At 53.8% G+C, this 24,081-nt stretch overlaps 2 protein-coding genes across 3 annotated transcripts in view; both read left to right on the forward strand.

Moving 5' to 3' along the window:
* The first annotated feature begins 1,886 nt into the window (after positions 1-1,886).
* MMP11 (matrix metallopeptidase 11) lies at positions 1,887-12,202 on the forward strand. The gene is made up of 8 exons (XM_047090355.1): positions 1,887-1,997; positions 7,139-7,365; positions 8,287-8,430; positions 8,509-8,642; positions 8,782-9,023; positions 9,110-9,326; positions 10,110-10,367; positions 11,331-12,202. The coding sequence occupies exons 1-8, from the start codon at positions 1,887-1,889 to the stop codon at positions 11,462-11,464; spliced, it is 1,467 nt and encodes a 488-aa protein (XP_046946311.1). The 3' UTR covers positions 11,465-12,202.
* A 1,192-nt stretch (positions 12,203-13,394) lies between these two features.
* The window catches only part of SMARCB1 (SWI/SNF related, matrix associated, actin dependent regulator of chromatin, subfamily b, member 1), a 34,135-nt gene continuing 23,448 nt past the window's right edge, over positions 13,395-24,081 (forward strand). The window contains exons 1-4 of one of the 2 annotated variants that reach the window (XM_047090285.1): positions 13,395-13,651; positions 16,938-17,076; positions 18,759-18,888; positions 23,018-23,155. In XM_047090285.1, the coding sequence (XP_046946241.1) occupies positions 13,559-13,651; positions 16,938-17,076; positions 18,759-18,888; positions 23,018-23,155 (500 nt within the window). In that variant the 5' untranslated portion in view covers positions 13,395-13,558. The remainder of the gene's footprint in view (positions 13,652-16,937; positions 17,077-18,758; positions 18,889-23,017; positions 23,156-24,081) is intronic. The other variant, XM_047090286.1, reaches the window with a different exon arrangement.

Raw genomic sequence — 24,081 nt, forward strand, 5'->3', positions numbered from 1 at the left:
AGAAACTATCGCGGAGCGCTGGGAATGGAGTTGGTTCGTGTCCGAGCGCCAGGGGAGAACTTGACAGGGGGGCGACCGGTTGAAACCAGCAAGGTGGGGGCACGGGGCGCCAGGCCAGGCTCTGGTCCCCCTCCTACGGACTGGGTTTACTGACTACGACTTGATGTCAGGGTCGCGGGGAAGAAATTCCCGAAGGAAAGCCCAGCGCGACCCATCCCCAGAACCTCCGCCAGGGGGCGTCCGGAGCCCTTCTTCGACTCCATCCTGCCCTAAATGAGCCACAACCCTGGCCAGTCTTGGGCAGCACCATCTTGGGGTGGGATGAAACCCCCCATGCGGCCAAGCACCCTGCCTGACACCCTACCCTGCATCACGGATGCAGCGCCGGACACTGACAGTGTTTAGCGACATACTAGCAGCATGCCCATTCCAAAGGCCCTCTGGGTGCCCAGAGGCGTTGGCCGCGGGTTTGAATACTGTGGCCTCGCGATTCTACCACCTTGGTTCCAGGACAAGGGAAGGGCCGAGGCGCGGATTTAGGACGCTTCCCAGCCCTTCAGGAGCTTGAGGTTTATAGGTTTTTTTTCTGAGTGATTTTGCAGTAATCACATATGACCCTTGGGCGGGAAGGAGCTCTAATTTCTTTACCCTCCCCTATCACTGTCCCGTGTGCCAGTGGGGGGCCCTGTAGCACCGGGATTGTAGGGAAGATGAAATCATCCCAAGTAAAAGTGAGTCACTTTAAAGGAACAGATTGCTCACACTCCAGGTAGTAAAGATAGCTGATGCCTTGTTTCTCCTCTCCTGGCCCTCTAGGAGTCTCTGTGGAGCCTTCCTGGAGAGGCAGAGAGGGCTCCCTGGACCCGAACCTGGAGGGAGGGGTTGAGTCAGCCTGATCGCCCTCTTCTCCCTGTTGGCCTCCTTCCCTTCTTACGCCCTGGCTGGGTGCCCACAGCCTCACTTTGCAGCCTCTCAGGACCCTGCCTGATAGGATGGGAGCCACTGCTTGGGTTTTGGCTCTGCGGGGTTGCCCATGATGGAGCAGATTGCCTTCGTGAAGTGGTGAGGCACCTGGTCACGAGTGGAGGATCCCTTCCAGCATATGGACATCACCCTCTCCTTTGATTTTCACCTCCTCTCTCTCAGGTCTCAGAAACCTGGCCCCTAGGGCCCTTGTGGAGTGTGTTAGTCTCTTGAGCCACAAGTGTCTCCACTCAGAGACTGGCTCCCTGCCTGCCTCAGTCTACCGATAGCATCCTCCTTCCTGACCCCTCCACTTGCCTGCTGGTATGGGAAAGCCTGATCTTGGGCCCTCAGTTTTCCCATTTATAAATTGTCTACATGTTCTAAGCTGGGGACTGGCTAGCCACCTCCTTATGCCTCAATTTCCCCTAAGACACATCCCTTGTTTCACAGGGGCTGCTATGCCATCTTCCAGACCTATCAGCTAAGGCTCTAAGGAGAACTTGCCCTGGGAACAACCACCTGTCATAGGCTAGCAGTAGGTCAGAGGTTAGGCCACGAGGGAGATCAGCTAGGAAAGCCCTTCCAAAGGTGGGGTAGGGACCAGGAGGAGTCAAATTCGGCTCCTGTCAGACTCCTCACAGCACAGCAGGGAAAGTGAGGCCTGGAGTAGCACCAGCTGGCCTGGGCGCCCAACACCAGGCCTCTTAGACCTCAGGCTCTCCCGATCCTAGGAAGGACTGGGTCTCCGAGCCTCCAGCCCTAGCGGGACCAGCCCTTCCCCTCCACCTCCCCCACCTTGGCCGCGGCCTCCGCGGGGAGAGTTTAGAACAAAAGGCGTGTGGGGCGGGGCCGGGGCGGGGCGAAGGCTATAAGGGGCGGTGGCCCGGCGCGGCCCAGCAGGCTCAGCAGCCCCGGGGCGGATGGCTCGGGCCGCCCGGCTCCGCGGCGCGGCCCCGCGCGCTCTCCTGCTCCCGCTGCTGCTGTTGTTGCTCCCGCCGCCGCAGCTGCTGGCCCGGGCCCCGCGGCCCCTGGTGAGTGCCTGGAGCTGGTCGGCCGCTCCTCGCCGAGGGGGTGCCGGGCACGCGGGCTGGGCCCAGTGACCGAGCTGGACCCGGACCCACGGGGGCGCCCGGGTGGCCTGGAGCGGCACGTTACCCGAAACGCTTTCTGGGTCCCTATGGAAGTGAAAGATAGTGAACTTCCCGTCCCTGGAGGTGTGCAAGTGGAGCCTGCGCCGGGATTGCTCAGGCTGGTGAGGCGGGACTCTGCGCTAGACGCACGCCCCCTCCCAGCGTGGGGAACTGCTCCTCGGCTCCCCAGCTGCAGAAGCTGGGTTGTTTCCTGGACCAGGTAGCAGAGGGAGTGGTTACAGGGCCTCCTATTCTTCGCGCGGACAAAGCCTCAGGCTGGTGTCAGCCTCCTGGTGTGTGGCCTCGGTGAGCACACCTCCAGGGGTGCAGTGAGCTGGAGGATTAAAGAAGAGCTGGGAGGACAGCACTGCCCTGGGGCAAATGGGGTCTGAGCCCAGAAGAGGTGGCTCCAACTGGGCACCTACAAGTGGCAAGTTTGGGAGGTGTGAAGCCAGGACAGCACGAGTGTGAGAGCTGTGGTGTGTGTGTGTGTGTGCGCACACACACGCGTGTGTTTATGACAGAGAAAGAAAGAACCGAAAGTGGGCGGCTGAGACCCTCAGAAAAGGAAGGGGCTGGGAAGAGAAAGGGAAGAGAGAAGACGGTCCATGTGAGAAGGCAGCAGAGTGAGTAGAGGAAGGACAATTGTGGGGTGTTGTGTGACAGCCTGTGTGTGCCCAGTACCCTCCCCTCCAGCTGGGGCCTTGAGGGACCAATCACAAGGGTGGCCAGGCAGAACCTGGGCAGCTACAAGCTCCCAAGCTCCCTGGATCTCAGCTGAAGCATACAGACCACCCAGGTAGGGATGGGAGCATTAGGAGGTGTGCCAGGCAGGAGTCGTGAGACCATCTGGAGGAGGGAGATCTGACCAGCCTGGGCCCCTCTCTCCAGTCACACCAGCTCTACCCTGGCCAGCTTGCCCCATCCTGGCTATGGGAGCAAAAGAGGACAGGATGGGTAGGTTAGGGAAAGGAGGTACCTCAGTCCCAAGGCTCTGCCTCTTCCCCAACTCTTCTCACTCCCTTTGAACTTGGGAGAGTCAGAAATCACCCTGGGTAGCCAGTTGACCTCACTGGTTCAGGAATTAGAGAGATCTGGGCTTAAACCTGGTGCCCTAGGTGAGCCCTCTTGTGTCTTAGGATCCCACCCCTCAGTCTTGGCGGGTGGGTGGGGGATAACAGGGCACTGAGGATTAAATGAGGTAATGGGAGGAGAGGGCACAACCAGTCACTCTGGAGACACAATGTCACCTCTGACTGCCACTTTGACGCTTGTGCAGCGTCAGTTGGGGCTGGGGTTGAGCTGGGCTGTTGTCTGTCACTCTGCAGATATGCAGGGAGCATTTGGGGTCGCCTTCAACGTGTTTATCCCCAGGCTGCCATCACAGGGGCCAGGAAAGCTCTGTAAATATTTATCCATCCCAGTTCACAGCTTTCAGGGTTGATGAAAGCCCTGCAGTCCTGTAGGACAGAGGCTGCATTTGTTCCTGGAGCCAGCAGGGACCAGGGTGGGGAGAAGATTAGGTTCAATGTGGGGCAGTTGGTGGACCTATTGCCTGGCTGCACAACTTGGGCAGGTTGCTTGACTTCTCTGAGCCTCAGAGGGGCATGGTGCTGCATAGAATGGTGTAGTGATGCTCCCCATTCTTTCTCACAGCCTAACAAAGTGCCCTCCCATCAGGGTCGCCTCCTACCAACAGAGGAAGGCAGAGCCGTCTTTATTAATTATCCCCGTTGGACCAATAGCAAACTGAGGCTCAGAGAGGGGCAAAACTAACCTGGCCTTACCCAGCAGTTTCCTGGCTTGGGGTCCTTTATCTCCCCTCTACGGGGTGCCTCCCGTTTTCTGGATTGGAAGTTGACCCAGGCACTGACCCCAAGCCTCTAGCTCAGCCAGGAGACTGAGTCAGCTGAGAAGTTCCTTGTACGTTTGAGGCTGTGATTTGGTGCCCCGCAAGAGGAAGGCAGGGTGAGTGAGCTCAGTGCCCACCACAGGGCAGGCCAAGGAAGGCTCCTGGCCTAGGAGGAGGAGGAGGAGAGAAGGCATCGAAAAAAGAAACACTTCTCAGGAACGTGGGTTTTGGAGACAGGCCAAGAGCTGAGGAGGTAGGGGGAGGGGGGCCTTGTGGGTGGAAGAAGCATGGGCCCCAGGTCTAGGTCCAGCTCTCTTCTGACTTACTGTGTGACCCTGGGCAAAGTCCTTGACCTCTCTGGGCTCTCTTTCTTCCTCTGAGAAATGTGGTGGTGTCTACTACCCAACCCTCCCATAGATGAGACCAGGCATGGTCTGTGCCCACCACCCCACCTCACAGAATCCCAGCAGCCTTGGGAGAACCAAGCACACTGGTCTTAGGGATCTGAAAGGGGCTCTGGGCCAGGACTTTCAGTTAGGGTGTCTGACCCCAGGCCAGAAAAGGCTCATAAAGATGAAGTGTAGGATATCAGCAGGGCAGGGAGCAGTAATGGGGAAACTGAGGCCAAGAGCCGTTAAATGATGGCTCCAGAAAACAAATACTGGAAAGTACCACTGGCTGGAGACCTTGATTCTAGGGCCTCCTGCTCACTCACTCTCCAAGACCAGTGAATGTGACATGGACAGTGAGCATGAGCCTCTGGCTTTCTGAGAGACCCTGTACAAGTCAGTCTTCTCTGGGCCTGCAAGCTACATTTGCTAGCTGCAATTCCTGTTTATGATGTAGTCTGGGAACTTTGGGGGAGCATGACACCAGGTGGGTGGTGGGAGCTGTAGCATGTGTGGTGAGAGCAGATTTCCAGGTGTGGGAGGGGAGGGCCCACAGGGGCAAGGGGGTGGGCCAGGCAAGGGGCCCTTCTCTGTGCCAGATGCTGCAGTGGGCACCAGAGAGGGAGGTTATTCAGCCCTCTGCTGTAGTACCTTCCCCCTTTGACAGAGAAGTCAAAGCTAAAAGAGGGCAGGGACTTGGCCAGGGTCACTCTACCCAGGGTGAGCATGGCCTAGAACTGGCCCTTCTGAATCTCAGACTGTGACTCTTGTTGTTGGACTGAGAGTGCCATGATCCAGCGGTCTGGGCAAGGACCTGTCATGCCTCATGGGGGCAGGAGAGGAAGGTATGGTGTGTGTGTCCATTACCTACCCTCCCTCCATGGCTGGCTGGTCCAGGCCTCACTGCAGGGCAGAGGAGATAAGGGATTTCTGCTTACAGGCGTAAATAGAGCTGGTCAGCTGGGCTCTGGGCTACTTGGGGCTCCCAGGGGACAACCTAGTCTTACCCTTTCCAGGATTGGGGGAAGGAATCTGTTTATCTAGGAAGTCAAGGGGGCAGTGTAGGGAGGAGAAAGGGCAGGCTCTCATGGCTAGGCACACAGACCTGGGGTCCATATCCTCAATGGGAGACCTCACATATATATCATCCCCACCTTATTGGGGGTGTGGGGGTGGAGGTTCAAAGAGCTGACAGAGTGCCCAGGAAAGTAGCAGGTGCTTAATAATTTCCAATTCCTTCTCTTCTGTCATCAAAGTGAGGGCAGCCTGGATCCCTCCTCCAGGGGAAGGGTGGCTCCAGCCTGAAGAGCACAGCAGAGGTAGCAGGTAGGGAGTGGGTTGTGAGCACAGACAGCCTACCACCAGCCAGCTGTTACCTGGGCTAGTTGCTTAACTTCTCTGGGTTCTGTTTTCTCATCTGATAAATGGGGGATAATGACAGTAGAGTTAGTGAGAGGTCCCATCAGGGGCTAAGAGCATGTCTGTGGAACTGTTGGTAGGGTCCTGGATACAGGTGAACTGCAAGAGTGAAAAGTACTTAACTAGCAGTAAGTCCAATATCAACAGGAACCCACAACCCAGTGAGGCTGGGCTCTGCCAGGTAACTAACCATTCAATAAGCAAGTTCTGAAATCAGAAAGCTGGTCCAGGGTTTTTTCTCATATCTCAGGTAGCTGTGCCCCTGGGTGTTCAGAAGACCCCTTTCTAGTGGGGTGTTTTTAGGGTTGAGTCTGGGTGACTCTGAGAGGTTGAGTTATTAGTGGCCCTGGAATTGAGAGACTAGGGGCACTGGGACAAGGATCAGAGCCCTGGGACGCCTACCGCCTGGGAGAGCTGCCAGAGGCTAAGGGCGAGGGTGGGGCCTGGGTGACCTGGCTCCCACCCCAAACATGGCTGTGGGGGAGGCCCCAACCGCCCAGACCAGTCAGCCCCAGACCAGGCAGGCACTTAGTCTCTAGCCAATGGTACAGCTCCATGCCTCTCCAGCTTTGCAAAGTATCCCGAAACTACCTTCTGATTCCTGCCTGGACACCAGATTCCTCACCTGGCTCTGCCATGCCTTTGCTGCGTGATCTTGAAGGGTCTCCCTACCTCTCTGAGCTTGTGCTTTTTTCAAGTGTGAAAACTGTGACCTCTGCCCTGGATGTTGCAGGGGGTGGGAGCTCTGTGTTAGAATCCCCATCTGCGGTGCTGGGGCTCCAGTCTGGCAGGGCTGGGTGGGGCTGGGCATCTGGGAATTGTCTGTCTCCCCCTGCCCAAGCATGGCCCAACACTGGGGAGGTATCATCCCCATTTGTCAGGTGAGCAAACCAAGGCTGTGCCACAGGGCTGCAGACCCACACTGGGGTGTGGCAGTGTTGGGGGCCCTGGGCAGGAGCCTGCTTAGGTAATTGGAGAGGGTAGAGTTGGGGGGTGGGGTGGAGGAAGGAAGAAAAGGAGGCAAAAAAGCTTTGCTGGGGTGGGAGGGGTGGGGACCAGTAGGGGGAGCAGGAGGAGCTTGCTTGGCCTTTCCTTGAAAGCTTTGTGGGATCCATTCCTGGGTGTGGGTGGAGTCAGGGGCTGTATCCCCACCCAGACCTTACTGGCCCAAGTGGCTGGACAGACAGCCCAGGCCCTCCAGGAAGACACAGGAAATCTGAGCCAGTCCATGACAAAGGGCCCTGTTGTGTGATGGCTGGCACACCCCTTCTCTTGCCCTCAGTTTGCCCATCTGCAAGGTGGGCCAGGTTGAGCATGAGTATGCTGATGGGCCATGAGGTCCCAAGGCCTGATCAGGCCTTCACATCCTCTCTCCTGCCCAGGATGCACCCCGCCGCCATGTGAGGAGGGGGCCACAGTCCTGGCATGAAGCTGCTCCCAGCAGCCTGGCACCTGCCTCTACCGCCCAGGAGACTCTCCAGCCAGCAAGCAGCCCCAGACCTCCCCGCTGCGGTGTGCCTGACCCACCCGATGGGTTGAGTGCCCGCAACCGACAAAAGCGGTTTGTGCTGTCAGGCGGGCGCTGGGAGAAAACAGACCTCACCTACAGGTAGGGGCCAGTGGCTGTGGGAGCAGGCTCTAGACCTACCTGTGTGTCTGTGTGTGAACTGCCACCCTCACACTTGCTTCTTGAGACACGTGCTAGAGCCAGATCTCTGTGGTTAATAGACCTGTGTGTCCACCGACCCCTGAGCCATCCATGGACCAACTCACTAAACCCCAACTTAGATGCACACACAGACAACACCCCACCATAGCCATGCCTTCCCACATCAGAGGGGCAGTAGCTCTGTCAACACACAAAAAGTCTCAGCACACACCTGGTGGCTCCATTGACATGTGGGGCAGGGGGCCTTCAGTCACCCAGGCAGCCCCTACTGGGGACATAGTAAGCACCAGGCCTGCCCTGGGCCTCTGTGGTAAACGAGGGAAACATGGCCGGTCCTCTCGGCATTAACCACATCATTGTTCAGACCTACCATCATAGCTTGGGGTCCATGCCGATGGGAATAGTGGTGAGTGAACAAGTAATAATGGGAGTGATGTGGAAGGTCAGACTTGTCCTGCAGGTGGAGAGCTGGCCTGGGACGGATGGCATGTGACAGATGGTATGATGTCACACAGATTGGAGCTCAGAAATATCCTGGGTGGGGAACTGAAAACCAAGACTGGGGTGAAAGGGCAAGGTCTCCCCACAGTGAGTGGCACCATCAGGTCTAGAAGGTGGGTCTTGGGGCTCCTGGTCCTGCATTCTTTCCACCAAATGCAGACACCTGTGTGCACCAAAGGCCATACAAACCCACACAGAGATGGTCCCATGTGGACGAGGGACCATAGCTGAGGCCCAGAGCACACTTGGCACGTGTCCCATATGCATGCATCCCCACTGAGCATCCAGGGGCAACTCCGGGTCCAACAGCCATCAGGGGGCTATCCCAAGTGAGGCCCAGACCCCTCCTCCTCCCCCCAGGATCCTCCGGTTCCCCTGGCAGCTGGTACGGGAGCAGGTGCGGCAGACGGTGGCAGAGGCCCTACAAGTGTGGAGCGAGGTGACGCCACTTACCTTCACCGAGGTCCATGAGGGCCATGCTGACATCATGATTGATTTTACCAGGTGAACCAGTTACCTAAGACCCCTCCGGGAACTAGCCCCACCTGTCAGTAGCCACTGACTCTGCCCACCCACCCATAGGTACTGGCATGGAGACAACCTGCCATTTGATGGACCTGGGGGCATCCTGGCTCATGCCTTTTTCCCCAAGACTCACCGAGAAGGAGATGTCCACTTTGACTATGACGAGACCTGGACTATCGGGAACAACCAGGGTATGGGCTGGGGACCCATTTTCCAGATGGGGCAACTACAGTTAGTAGAGAATGGGGATAAGTCCTTGACCTGGGCTCTGGAGTTTGAGTGTTTTCTGGTGGGAGGTTTGGGGATTGCTGGGCTATCTCCCTTTTTCAGGCACAGACCTTCTGCAGGTGGCAGCCCATGAATTTGGCCATGTGCTGGGGCTGCAGCACACGACAGCTGCTAAGGCACTTATGTCCCCTTTCTACACATTCCGCTACCCATTGAGTCTTAGCCCGGATGACCGCAGGGGCATCCAGCACCTCTACGGCCAACCCCAGCCAGCCCCCACCTCTAGGCCCCCGGCTGTGGGCCCTCAGGCTGGGGTGGACGACAACGAGATTGCCCCGCTGGAGGTGAGGCCCTGCTCCCAGCTCCCTTCACTCTTTGGCCTCTGTGGCTCCAATGTGGGCTCTTGCTCAGCCTTTCTCTCCCACACCAGCCGGAAGTGCCACCAGATGCCTGCGAGATCACCTTTGATGCAGTCTCCACCATCCGTGGTGAGCTCTTCTTCTTCAAAGTGGGCTTTGTGTGGCGGCTGCGTGGGGGCCGGCTGCAGCCTGGCTACCCTGCACTGGCTTCTCGTCACTGGCAGGGACTGCCCAGCCCTGTGGATGCAGCCTTTGAAGATGCCCAGGGCCACATCTGGTTCTTCCAAGGTGAGGGGGACTGGGGTTCATGCCCAGGAGACTTCAGGAGCCAGGAATGTCATGGCCCAGGGTAGGGACAGCCAGGCAGACATGATGGGCAGTGCCAAGGGAGAGTATGACTCACTTCTCTGGGCACAGCTGGGAGGCTCCCAGAGGAGGTGGCTCTCAAGATGGGAGCAGGATAGAAGGCATTGCACAGTGGACTGTGCATCCATTCATTCAACCCTCAAAGCCATCCTAGGGGGTATGTGTGATCAGTACGCCTGTTCTAGAGATGAGATCTCTGGGAAGTACAGGTGGTACAGTGACTCATTAACGGCACAGTTTGGAAAAGGTAGAGCAGGGATATGACCTCATTCTGGCAACCCCAGAGCCCGTGCTGTTAACTTTCAACGGGGAGAGACAAGAGCCTGAAGCATTCTAGGTGGCAGGGACTTCATCAACAGAGGCCCAAGCCTGCTATGGCAAGGATGGGGCCCAGGGAATGGTCTGAAGCACTTGTCACAAGGAACCAAATGCCAGGGGAAGAATCGAGAGCTCAGGAGGTTTCCTTCCTGTTTAGAATAACCTTCCACATGCAGTAGCTCCCAGAGCATGTATCACCCAAACTTGTCCTCACTGGCGCTAACTTCCCTCTGGGGATAAGGGTGCTGAGTGGGATTTCTGGCCTGAGTGTTTTATGGACAAGGAAACTGACACCGGGAAAGTCTGGCGGTGGTGTTGGCCAGGTAGGTCCATGGTGGCCAGGTACAGTGGTTGGGCAGCTCCATTGCAGCCTTCCCTCTCTGGCAGGCACTCAGTACTGGGTATACAATGGTGAGAAGCCAGTCCTGGGCCCTTCACCCCTCTCTGAGCTGGGGCTGCTGGGGCCCCCCATCCAGGCTGCCTTGGCCTGGGGCCCTGAGAAGAACAAGATCTACTTCTTCCGAGATGGAGACTACTGGCGCTTCCACCTTAGCACCCGCCGTGTGGACAACCCCGTGCCCCGCCGGGTGACTGACTGGCGAGGAGTGCCCTCTGAGATTGACGCCGCCTTCCAGGATGCTGATGGTGCGTTGAGGGGGGGAGAGGAGTGGCTGGTACAAGTGGTGTAAGAGCCACATCTCCTACCCTGGTGGTAGCTGGGCATTAGCTCCTCATCACGGGTCCTTTGTCCACCCTCTTCCTTATCCCAGGGCAATGCCATGCCCCCATACTGCAGATGGGAAGACTGAGGGGTAGAGAGGTGCCAGGACTTGCCCAGGTCTCTCAGTATAGCTGGTAAAATAATAGCTGCTGCACACTGAGGACCGATGATGTTCTAGGCACAGTGCTAAGCTCCTTATGTCTCATGCAGTTCTCAGAACAGCCCTCTGACATAACACTTGCTGTGAACCCAGTTTCCAGAGGGGCAAACAGAAGTTCACGTAATGAGGTCCCTAACTGGGCCACTTAGATGGACAGTGGGGAGCTAGACCTCCCACCCAGGCAGTCCCTGCTCCTAACCACTGAACTGGCCTACTATCTTAAAGGACTAGAGTGGGACTTGCAGTCCAGTACTTTTTCCCCCATACTCTGAAGCTTGCTTCTGTGTTCTCCCCCATCAGGACCTACTGGGAGAGCAGTCCTGTGGTAGCTCTGGGGCTCTGGGTCACTTGCATGGCCCACCTTGCCTCAGGATGCCGGTCTATAGTCTGGCTGGCAGGTACAGGAATAGAACTGACATGGGGGTAGGGTGGGGTGGGGTGAGGGGAGGGAGACTTGCTTTCCTGAGAGGTAGGAGTTGAGTTTCCGAGGCTCCAGGCATCTGTCAAGCTGGAATGATAGCCCAGATCAGATCTTGGGACTGGTAGTACTCCAAGGGATTGAAGGTTCCAGAAAGGCCACCCTGGGGCCTGCAGGTTTCAAGAAACACAACAGTGGTCAAGCCCTGAGAATCTGACTTCCTCCTGTGCCTGTCCCTGGGCACATCCTGACTGGTAGGTGCAGGGCCCATTGTCCACTCACCCAGGTCTGACACTCCTCTCTCCGCAGGCTATGCCTACTTTCTGCGAGGTCGCCTCTATTGGAAGTTCGACCCTGTGAAGGTGAAGGCCCTGGAGGGCTTTCCCCGCCTCGTGGGCCCTGACTTCTTCGGCTGTACCGAGCCTGCCAACACTTTCCGCTAACTGACTTGGATGCCCTCAGCGCTCCTGACTCCTGCCAGGCCACTGATATTGGATAGAGACCAGTGTCCATCCTTGTGGCTGTGGGTACCAGGCACAGGATGGAGCCTGTGTTTCCTCAGGAGGGTGGGGAGGGGCTGCTGTCACCTTGACAACTGCAGGGAGGGCCACGCAGGTCGTGGTCACCTGCCAGCGACTGCTTTGGACTAGGCGAGGAGGCTCTGGCATTACTTGAGGGTGAGGGTGGTCTCAGGCCAGCCCTACCCAACCTGTGCAGGTCACAGTCAAAGCCTCCTGCCCTCAGTTTCTATACTTATCCCTCAGGGTAGCACCTCAGCAGGATTGGTGGAGCTGAAGCCTTCATTCCCTCCCTGCTGTGAGGTTCCTGCAGGGTGCTGGCATAGGGGGGCCAGGGGCACCACTGCCTTCTACCTTTTCTTGAGAGGTCAGCTCTGGGCAGGTGCTTGGATCTGGTTGCTTTCTAGTTGGTGATCCTAGGGATATGTTCCCCAGGATCCAGGCCAAAAGGTCCAGAGTCAGCTGGGGATGGGAGTGCTTCCTGCTGGAGACCCGGGCCCTTGAAGCCTCAACATACCTCAATCCTGTCTTGGGCTAGATCCTTCCCAGCCCTCATCCCAGCACTGGGATCCTCCAAAATCATGTAAATGTGTGTACAGTGTGTACAAAGCCTTTTTTTTTTTTTTTCTACTGAGTACTGTCATTAAATATGGTTATTTTCTACTTGCCTGCCTGGGTTCTTTCTGTAACTATGAGGCCTGAAGGGGGGAAGAGCTGGGGACCTGGGAGCCAACTCAGCACCTGCTGTGTCCTGGTCAAGCCTACTCCCACCCACCCAAGCTTCTGGTCCTTGGGGCTGGATGCAGTGCCATGGCTCCTCTTGCTCCATTCCTCCATCTAGCCTGGTGGGACAGGAGTGGCTTTGTAATTGATTCCCTGCTTCCCCGCTGGCCCCTCAACATCCTCCACCAAGTGGTGGCCACTTTATCTGGTCATGCCACACCGCAGTTTTGATCCTAAAATACTTTGTTTCTCACTGCTGTCAGGACAGGAACAAAACTCATGGTCACCACAGCTGACCCCACCTAACCCTCAAGGGTCTCCCTGCCCTGCCCCCCAGCCCCATGTGTATCTTCTTGATAGTAGCACCTATCACAGCTGCAATTTTATTAGACTGAACCATATGAAACTGTCAGCAGCGGGCCGTTTTTGATCTGTTGCATTGTGCAACCAAACACGGATGCTTTGATGCTTTCATTATTGTTAGCCCCAGTCCTGGCTGTAAGCTCTGCAGGGCAGGGCTATCTAGTTTCGCTCAGCACCCCACGGCTGCACTTGCTGTAGACACAGAGTGCAGAGTTAAGGAAGAGTGCAGAGAAATGGAGAAGTTTCCCTCCCCTCTAGCTCACCGATGCCCCAGCCAAACCAAATACCACCTGGGCCTTGGAATCCTGCCAAGCCTGGGGAGCCTTTGCCCATGCCAACCCCTCACCCAGTGTTGCCTTTCTGCCCATCTCCACAGCCGCAGGAACACCTGTGGGCCTGGAACTGGGGTATCTGTTCCTAGGATCCCTCTTATCTACTCAACTACACTGCGTGTTTCGGGTGGTGAAACTGAGGCACAGGTAGCTCTGGCCTCCTCTCGGCCTCAGGCCTCGTTTTGCTCCTCCTCCACTGGGCTGAGCTCTAGTCCCAGCTGTGAGGCTGGAAAAATCACCGCTTGAGTCAGGGCCTCTGTTGCTATTTCTGTCCGTGAGAAATTCTTCGGAGTACCTCCACTTGGGAAGCAGTCTGGAAGAAACGGGTCGCGGTTCCTTTAAGCGGCCCGAAGGGGCGCTCTCCAGCCTTTTGTTAGGGAGGCGGTGGCGCGCGCGTCAGCGTCAACGCCCGCGCTTGCGCACTGAGGGCGGCCTGGTCCTTTGCGGCGGCGGCTGAAGAGCCCGGAGGCGGCTCTAGCACCTGATCTGTCCGCCCTTCGCCGCCCGGTCTCGGCTGTTCTCGGCTCGGCAAGGCTCGGCTCCTCCTCAGTCCTCCCGATCCCTTGCAGCTCGGCCTCGGCCGCCCGCCTCCGCCGCCGAAATGATGATGATGGCGCTGAGCAAGACCTTCGGGCAGAAGCCCGTCAAGTTCCAGCTAGAAGACGACGGAGAATTCTACATGATCGGCTCTGAGGTAGCCCGCCGCGCGTCCTCACCCTCCCCAGCCTCGGCCCCGCGGAAGCCTCGGGGCGGGTCTGCTTGCCGGGAGCGCGCGTCTCCATTCATCGCGGCGGGCGGGCGCGTGCGCGCGTTGCGTCAGGGCGGGGTGGGGCCTGTCTGGCTCCGCCCCGCGCACGTCGGCTGTCTGGGATTTCTTACTTATTTCGTCTTGGTGGGCGTCGCCCACTGCTGCCAGGGCTTAGGGCACTCCGAGGAGCCACTGGTTCCATCCTGAGTTGGTACAGCTCCAGCCAGCCGCAAAGAAACGGGATGTTTCGGTTAGCCCCTGGGGCGCCTGGAGGAGAGATTTCGGAAGCTTCGCTTGTATCCCTCCTCCATTGCTGCGTTTGGGATCGTGAAATCTCAGATTGAAAACATGGGGTTTACTGATGTCTCATCTCGCAAAGTGTTGGTTGCTGTTACTTACCAATGAGGAAATAGGGAGGAGGATGGATATCCTGTGTTGGGTGGATAAGGCCCCAGTCCCTGAGCTAGATCAGTTCAGAACCAGTTGACGCTTTGGCTGTCTTGAATTTAACTCAGAATTATGAGGAAAGGATTCTAAATATCTTTGATTCTTGACCAGAAGTGACAGCATTTTTATGAGTCAGCTGAACGGCTGATTTTAGGAAAACCCTACACCTCGTCCTTCAGTGGGGAGTTTGTACTAAGTCTACTGTTTTTCCAGGTTGCTTCAAACTACCCCTTTTTGATCCAAAAGCAATACCCAGCTAGTGTATATTCCTTTTTTTTTTTTAATTGTGGTATATGCAGTTCAGATGTGCAAATACCAAGCTGTAGAGTCTTTCCTGTATAATGAGGTAAGTGCCAATCCTGGAGAGCTAAAGCAGTTTCAGAATGCCCAGGGTTGTCTTTCCTTGTAGTGGTGTTCAGTATCCTATGCCAACGTTTCATTCTTTTTTTTTTTAATAGTTTTTTTTTTCTCCCCTTCACAACTGAACATAGCATGAATGAATGACCCCCTGTGGTTCCTGACTTGTTTTAGTTGGATCAGGTTAGGATACCACTGTTGTCAGTAGTATCAGGACTTTAGTGCTTCCATTTTTCACCAAGTTTTGTAAAACAAAAAGGGCAGGGTGCAATACGTTTTTCATGTTATGACATAAATGCTGCTCTTCAGATATTACTGGGGAAGTGGAGTCAGTGGCTATCCATGTGCCACAGCTCGGAATCGTCCTTATTGACCAGTAAGTAGGAAGCTGCCTAAATGTAGGATAGAAGGCACTTGAGGAGTTCCCAAATGATACTGGGCAGATTGTTTAAAGAAGCCTTTAACCGATGTAATGGACAGGAAAAGTAGTCAGTTTGGCTTTGACTTTCAGTGGGTGCTACTTTTGAGAAGGAAGCTTTCATTTATTAGGTGGAGTATATTGAGAGGGAGCATGTAGCCAGACGGGAAGAAGGGCTGTCTGTTTCCTGGTAACTTTTTTCATGTGTGGGAGATGCTTAGACTTGATGGCCTCAAGATCTTCCCCGTAACATGCCTTCGTTTCTAGAAGGCTAACTGCAGTCTTCTCTTTCAGCCCTGTTGAGTAAGAACAATTGTCCTGAGACCCAGTCTATAGAGTCCCACATGGGAGAGGGGAGAGACATCTACTCTCTTGGGCCAGGCTGAACATCTGGAGGTCTGAGAAGGGTTCAAGATCAGGAGGCTGACTCTTGATAACCAGAAGCTCCTGTGACAGCGTTGGGTGGTGGATGGCCTGCAGGTCCCTTCCCCTTGGAAAACAGGCACCATATTCAGAGAGGTGGGTCGGCCATAGCAACACATCCAGTGCCCCCATGCCACATCTGTGGAGCAGCTTTGGGAAGGCATGTGTGATTGCAGCCAAGTGCGTGTGTCACTCTTCTCCCCCCATCTGCAGGCAGCTGTGTTCACTAAGCCAGAGTCACAGAGCTGAGAGGACCCTAAGAAATCCCCAGGTTCACACCTTCATTTTACATCTGGGAAACAGGTCCAGAGAGGGCACAGGCTGGTTTGGGGGAAACCCAGGAAGGCAAGCTCCAGTCTCCAAAGTTCAGGGGTCTTGGGAAGGATCTAGGCGTCCTGGAGCACTATAGGACCTGCGATAAGTTTATTTATTTGAGAGACAGAGTGTGTGTGAGCAGGGGAGGGGCAGAGAGAGAGAGAAGGAGAGAGAGAATCCCAAGCCTGATGTGGGCTCGAACTCAGCAAAGCCTGAGATCGTGACCTGAGCCAAAATCAATAGTTGGACAGTTAACCCACTGAGCCACCCAGGCGCCCCTGTGGCCATTCTTCTGTTAGGCTGTTCAGCAGCTCTGGTTGTCGATCATAAAAATCTTTGATTCATGAAAAATGGAGAAACACATTTAATAAACATACTGTGCTGGGTAGGTAAATGGGAAAAATAATAGAAATGGTGCTTCGTGGGGCAAAGTTCAGAATTGCTCAGCATTTGACAGGTGAGTAAGGAGACCCAGAAAAGGGAGGTGATTCCCAGTCACAGGTGGAACCAGCACGTGGCACCCAGTCCACTGGCTGTCCTTTGCCATGTGGTCATTTTGACTCGAGTGGTCATTTCTGCAATGTCAGTGAAATAATTGAGTTTCTTTATAAAAACTTTGAGACTAGGTTTCTTTTCATTAAAGAAGTTATACTTTGAGTATCTGTTACAGATAAACTGAAGCTATTGTTTGAGGCAATAGTGATTTATATAGCAATCTGGTGATTGCCAGTAAGTGTTTTTTAAACTCTCGGAAAATTCTTTTGGTGTTCCTGGTTTGAGTTTGTTACTAAACAAAGCAACAGGGGCCATGGGGGAAATTATCCTACATCTGTCCAAAATTAAAAGACCTTTTTGGTGTTTATGGCATCATAAAAATATCAAAGTCTTGTTCTTAAGATAAAAGAAAGTCAAAGGGGCCTTACATTTCTGGAAAGTGTTCGGGATCCTTAGTTTAAAGTCAGAATCACTTCAAGCGTCTCAGTGAGCTCTGGGGGTCTGCCCCAGAAGCGCCTGGTCAGGCCTTTTGGAACTTAGCCCTGTCGTTAGGACGCAGATGGTACTGCCCCCGCCTAGAGAGGCAGATGTGGGCCAGATGTGCACTGCTATTGAACCCTTGATGTCAGCAGAATGTGTTTTTATGGCTGCAGAAAGCCTGGTGCCTGGAGGCCAGCTTGTGCTCTGTTACTCGGTCGGTAGAGCCTCTGCACCAGGACCCTCCCTTTCTGCATCAAGATGTGACCCTCATAATGAGCCTTCTTGCTTTACCCATAGGTGGGAAACTACCTCCGTATGTTCCGAGGTTCTCTGTACAAGAGATACCCCTCACTCTGGAGGCGACTAGCCACTGTGGAAGAGAGGAAGAAAATAGTTGCATCGTCACATGGTAAAAAAACAAAACCTAACACTAAGGGTGCGTCTTCACGAGGGTTTGTAAACCTGTTTCAAAACCACTCGCTTATGTCATGAAGTTAAAACGTTTTCACTCCAGAGTGTCTTCACTGCAGCCCTGACCTTAGCGTGGCAGGAGCACGTGAGGGGCAGAGTCGCTGCAGAGCACGCTATGCAACTCAGGCGACAAAGCAGCTTCAGGTAGCCAGGGGTCCTTTGTCAGGTATTTTCAGCAGGGCCAGTGCGGGGGGGGGAGCGTGAGGGGGGCAAGTCTGGGACAGTAATGGGTGCTGTGAAGACATGTTGGTCTCAAAACGTTTTAGGAATGCTGTGATGCTCTGCCATCTGCCGTGGGCGTGTCGCCATAGTCACCCTCCATGCAGCCCGAGTGGCGGGTGGTGGCCCCAGCTCCCACTCCCCTCTGGGGCTTTCACCGCTTTGCTTCCCAGAGCACCTCCATCCCGTAGCACTTCGTTCTGGCAGCCAGTGTGCTAGAGCTCATGTGCATGTCCCTGCGTGGTGTGCCTGAGGTGTGTGCCTGGGGCTTGGCGGGTGAGCTGCCTGATGCTAGAGAGCCAAGTGTGCTTTGGCTCTTCAGAAGATGCTCTTCAGATGCTCTGAGGGCTCCATCAGGGGAGTCTCACTGTACGTTTTGGTTCGGATGCTATGCGATGTTTGGCAGGTGGCGAAACTGCTTTGACTCGGCTGTGGCCCCTTACAGAGAGCTGCCCTGGGCCTGGGTGAAGACTCTGCCTGAAGCCGTGTGTGTGTGTGTGTGTGTGTGTGTGTGTGTGTGTGTGTGTACGTACACTTCACAGTCTGTCCTGTTTGGTTGTGTCTGTAGGTATTGCTGTGGTCTTGTCCACTGTGGGCAAAGTAGTGGTTCTTTTAATGCAGGAGCCGGGGCTTCTTTTTTTATCTGCTGCTATGACATTGCCACTCACTCGCTTTAAAAAGTCTCCTTTTTATCCTCCCTCTGCCCCCCAGTGGAGCACCAGTCACTAACGCAGTGAGTTCCTAGCTTTGCTTTCCCCTCCGCAAGCCTCAGGTGAAGTCTCAGTGACTCTTCTGCCTTGTGCTTTGGAGATACCTTCCCCATAACCGGTTTGTTTCTCCAGGAGAAGCCAGTCTGGACCTGCAGACAGGTAGCAGCTCTTGACCGAGGTTCCCTAGAAGAGCTGTGGGTCGAGTTGCCTAGAATCTGTCCTGCTTCCCAGATAGCACGTGTTGACTGCACGGTGCCGGGAATTCATGTTGGGTGTGAGGCAGCTCTTTGTAACTCTCTGGGCTCTTGTTTTAAAAGAAAAGTATTTTTCATCTTTCATTCCATCTCTCCACTTTGCTTCGTGTCATGGATTGCAGTTGGTGTCAGACCTCTTCCCACTGGTGGTATCACTCTGGAGCCCCCCCCCCCACCTTTTCCCCGTTGGCCATGCTGCACTGTAGCTGCTGCTGCCCTGTGCCCAGAGCCAGTGCTCCTGGGACAAATTAGTGCAAGTAAATCCCATGGGAGCGTTTTCTCAGTAGGACCTCTAAAGCACTCGGTCCAGATTGCCCTTTTGGAAGAGGCCAGCATTCAGCAGTAGTAAGGTTGACACTCGCTTTTCCCTCCTGCATGTGAGGACCTCGATGTGCTGCATCTGCTGGCTGCTGCTTCTTGCTGCCCCACCAGCAGGGTGACCGCAGTGGTGTCTCTGGTTACAGATCATGGATACACAACCCTGGCCACCAGCGTGACGCTGTTAAAAGCTTCAGAGGTGGAAGAGATTCTGGACGGCAATGATGAGAAGTACAAGGCCGTCTCCATCAGCACGGAACCCCCCACCTACCTCAGGTAATGTACTCCCAGCCAGGACGTGCTCTCAGGATAACACCCACAGATATTTTTCTCATACCCTAGAACTGGTTGGGGTTAAATTGAACCAAAATACCTTTAAACACTTCATCTGCTGTGCTTACAAATTGTCTTAGCCAGATTGCCAAGTTTCTTGTGTGTCTGTGGAATTTCTAAGACATGAAAGCCAAGTCTTGGGTTCTGGAAAGTCATTAGAAGTGGTTTGAAAGTGGGACTAATCTATCAGAAAAATGAGTGGCCCAGATAAACTCCCAAAAGAAACGAGCAATAGATCTTAGTGTGTGAGCTTAGAACCTTTAAAAAAGAGTATTTACAGTAATAATTAGACAAGTAATTGAGAGGTGATTGTGTTGTAGAGTCTGTTCATTCATATTTATTTTTTAAATTTTTTTCATTTTTTTAAAGTTTATTTATTCTGAGAGAGAGCGAGGGCACACATTTGAGCAGGGGAGGGGCAGAAAGAGGAAGAGAGAAAGAATCTCAAGCAGGCGCTGCACTGTCAGCACGGAGCCTGATGTGGGACTCGAACCTATGAACTGTGAGATCATGACCTGAGCTGAAACCCAAGAGTCAGACGCTCAACTGACTGAGTCACCCATGTGCCCCTTTTCTTCATTTTCATAGGTATTTTTCTTTGGTTTTGATTCATTCAGATTTATAAGAAAAACCTGGGTACCCCAATAGCTAAATAGGTAAAGGGTGGGCCATCCTGGAAGCATAAGGAGTAAACAAATAAGGAGATGATGTTTGTCCTCGTGTAACATTAAGAATTCAAAGTAAAACAGATAAGCAACTATTGACATAAAGAGTTGGGGAAGATACAATAGAGCTGGCACACGCAAGCACCCTGCACAGGCTTTGGTACACGGGCATGGTCATGACATCAAACCTGTTTTCATTGTCTGACCCATTAATTTCACCCCTAAGAATCTGTCCCAGACAAATAACTTCAAAGAACACCGCCACCAACAGAAACTATTATATGGAAGGAGGTAGCATTGTGAGTAATAATGGCAGTGAGTACCACTGCCCAGTAATAATGGAGCCACTTGAGTGTTCAGCCTTAGGGAGAGGCTGACTGAGTGAAGATACAGCCAGCTGAATAGACTAAGGTATTACAGACTAGGATATAGACCAGGATAGACTAGATCTTGGAAGCAGGTAGACTGGATAGATAGGTAACTGTTTATGTTATAACTAAGTAAGTAGACCCTGCGGCAGCCAGAAATGTGGTTTGCCTGAGTGATGTGCAGAATATCTAGAATGAGTGCATTTACGTGCACAAAACCCCGGGGGGCACTGAGGAGGAGGGAGAGGAGGGTTATTGTTTCGAGTGATGTGGTTATGGAAAAATCATTTCTTTCCAGATTTTCTTTCAACTTTACTATTGAATTGTTTTCATAATCCTCCCCACAACCCCCATGTAAAGGTGGCCCACATCCAACTTGGCCAGTGTTATAGATGTGTGCTCTGCAGATTCCTCTTTCCCCAAGGGATGCGGTAAGAACATAAGGATGGCTAGACTTTCCTAGGGAAGTGGCAGAAGGAAGTGATGTACATATGGCTGGGGCTTTCAAGTCTGCACATGTCAGCCAGGAACCTTTTATAGGGCAATAAACACTTCTTGATGATCGTGTCATATGAGGAACAGCTTACGGAGGAGAGTACTGTTACCCCAGAGGTCAAAACTACAGAGACGGTTGGGCATTGAGGTTCGCGAGAAGCTGCTTTCATGGGCTCTGTGCTCAGGAAGCGCCTTCCCACTGCCCAGTCAGCCCCACAGGAGGACCAGCACCTCCCCTCCTCATCACTGGACAGGCTAGGCAGAGGCTGGATGTCCCCCTCCCTTGGGCAGACCTACTTGTAGCAGAAGAAAGGTTGAATTATGTGACCCAGATTCTTGGATTTGGTGTATGATGTACTCACTGTGTCTGACAGAACTTGCACTCTACTTTAGATAGTTACCTGACAGAGGTTTGGCAGAATAGCCCAGGCCTGGTTATGAACTAGATCACTACAGAGATAGGGCAGGAGTTTTTAGGGTGGAGGGGGAGCCTCAGTGCCAGCTTTAGGAGACTCAGAAAAGAGGTGGCAGTCTAGACCTTAGGTTCCCAGATACGGGCCCAGCTGCATTGGCATCACACATGGAAGTTGTAAAGAACCCATATTCCTGGGCTCAGAAAAGAGGTGGTGGTCTAGACCTGAGGTTCCCAAATACGGGCCCAGCTACATTGGTATCACACATGGAAGTTATAAAGAACCCATATTCCTGGGTCCTCTCCAGAGACAGGAGTCCCTTGGTCTAGGTGGAGCTCAGAGCTTTCCTACTTGAAATTTCGCACTCTGAGGGAGTCTGCAGCCAGGATTCAAAACCACTGGCCCAGTAGCTCTAAGCCCTGCCCAGATTAGTTCCAAGTTCCTCCTTTTCCCAGGCCTCTGGTATTGGTAAGGCTGGTCATAACATGTGAGCAAGACTTGGGTACAGGAGACTTGATTGAGTCCCAGCAGAGTTTGGTACTGTAAATCTCTCCCTGCCCCCACCCTCAGTCAAGGGGTGCTCTGGGACCACAGCATCTGAGGTGCAAGTGGTCACAGCTTTAATTTTTCTTTTAATGTTTATTTATCTTAGAGAGCGAGTGAGTGGGAGAGGGCAAAGAGAGGAGACACAGAATCTGAAGCAGGCTCCAGGCTCTGAGCTGTCAGTACAGACACAGGGCTTGAACTCATGGACTGCGAGATCATGACCTGAGCCGAAGTTGGACACTCAACTGACAGCCACCCAGGCACCCCAGTGGTTCCAGCTTTAGAAGAGAAGAGTCAAAGAGCCTGGGGCCTGGGCAGGTCATGGCCACTGCTTCTGGTCCTCACCACCACATGGAGAGAATGACTGCAAGCCACATCTCCTCATCCCTCCTGTGAGGACAGTGAGGGAAGGGAAATTGAGTGGTTGCCGTCACATCCTTTAAACTGTAGCAAACAGTTATGGAAGGAGATGTGGTACAGGTGTTGGGGATGTAAAAGTGAATGACACACAGCTGCTGCCCTTACAATGCTCAGACTTGTTAGGGAAGGCAGCATCCGAGGATGATAAAATGATGTGCAGAGCATAGTGGGAACCTGAGCGCTTGCCTTTCAAAGCCAGCACTGGAGCTTCAGATTAAAAAAGCCTTTTGGGGGTTGCCTGGGTGGCTTGGTCAGGAGAGCATGTGACTCTTGATCTCAGGTTTGTAAGTTCGAGCCCCATATTGGGTGCAGAGATTACTCAAAAATAGAAATCTTTAAAATAAAAAAGCCTTTTGGTATTTTCCTAGTAGTAAAAGCAACCTGTAATTTGGACAGAAGAGTGAACCCTTGATGGTACGTGGGTTACTTAAACTACTTTGAGCCTCACTTTCTAGAAAGTTTTTACTAACCCAGCTTCTCATACCCTACTGGTCTGGACCCTTGCAAGGCAGAAGCATTATTGAAGTGTTATACTCTGGCTGGCCCATATATCTAAAAGAACGGTCTGATCTTGTCTCTCCCTTCTTCAAAGTCCTCGGGGACTCCCAGCTGCCTGCTGAGTACAGTCATTTCTCATGGAGCACACCTGCCCCTAATCGGGACCCTCTCCATGTCCGCCTCTCCAGCCCTAGTTGAGGCAACAATCTATCCGTGCTTCCTCTCTTCTGCCGGCCATGCACTTCCTGAAACGCCCTCCCCATTCCGGTTGTTCCCCTACCCCCATCCCTAGTGAGCCCCAACTCCATGCTTAAGGCTCTACTCCAGGGTCTGCTCCTCTGGGAAGCTGCTTCCTTGTGCACATTCTCCGCAAGAAGGGAGAGTGCTTTCATGGAGTCATGCCTGGCACATAGCATGTTACACTGTGACTTGTGCACTGGGCTGGGGGCTGCTCTGCTGTGTTGGGGTCCCATCTGTACCCTTCCCCTAGCCTGGGTCTGTGAATGGGTGCCAGTGGGCGCCTGAGGAGTAGACACGTACAGAGTCTAGGGTGCGTAGTGCTCACCACCGGCGGGGGTGCAGTGGGCATCCATTGACCATGACTTAGAGCCTGATGGCCAGTATCGGGCTCCTAGACTGAGCAGGGGCATTTCTCACGTCTCTCCAGGGAACAGAAAGCCAAGAGGAACAGCCAATGGGTGCCCACCCTGCCCAATAGCTCCCACCATCTGGATGCTGTGCCCTGCTCCACGACCATCAACAGGAACCGCATGGGCCGGGACAAGAAGAGAACCTTCCCTCTGTGGTGAGCACGCCTCACCCTCCACTGATTCTGCCTCAGTCCTCAAACATGTTTTAGCCTCTTCCTCTCCTCTGCCTTGACCTTGTGTTTCCTAAAACACGCTGCCTTCTTGAAACTATTCCCCCTTGGCTTCTAGGACAGCTGGTTTCTGGCTTGCTTCAGTTCCGAGCTCTGCCTGCTTTAGTGTCCCTGCTGTCTCCTGTTTCCCAGTGTCTCCAGTGCTCCTGGAAAGCACAGCCCTTGGATCTTATCTTGTGGTTTCAAACGCCATCCCACTGAGACCCCACCATTAGTTCCCTGTGGCTGCTGGAGCAGATCACCACAAATGGGGGGCTTAAAACCACACAAATCTATTTCTCACCGTTCTGGGACCAGGAGTTTCCATGCAGCAAAATCAAGGTGTTGGCCAGACCCCACTCCCTCTGGAGGTTTTCCTGGTGGGGCAGCGGGACAAGCTGTTCCCACCTCTTCTGGCTTCTGGTGGCTGCTGGCATTCTGTGGCTTGTCGCTGCATTACCAGCATGTGCCTCAGTGGCCACACGGGCTCCTCCTGTGTGTGTGAAACTGCCCTTCTCTTAAAGGACGCTTGTGTTGTGGTTTAGGGCTACTTGCATAATCTCCTCCTAAGATCCCTAATTATATCTGCAAAGTTCCCTCCCTCCCTTTTGCCATATAATGGTCACAGGCTCCAGGGATTAGGATTAGATATCTTTTGGGGGGCATTTTTCAAGTTCCCACCCCACTATCATCTCTGCAGCCTAGCCTCACCCCTACACGCTGTCCTCAGGTATCTCACACACTGCTTACAGATTCCTCCATCCTGGGACATAGTAATCCCACCCTTCCTGCACTCAGGCCAAAACCCCACGACTCTTCCTCCTTCTCCAACCACAGAACTAGTCTCAGCAAATTCCTGCCTTCTCAGCCTT

Source organism: Lynx rufus, unplaced genomic scaffold, assembly GCF_022079265.1.
Source record: "Lynx rufus isolate CCGP_SWC_20201006 ecotype Redwood Valley unplaced genomic scaffold, mLynRuf1.p SCAF_29, whole genome shotgun sequence".
Classification (NCBI taxonomy): Eukaryota; Metazoa; Chordata; class Mammalia; order Carnivora; family Felidae; genus Lynx; species Lynx rufus.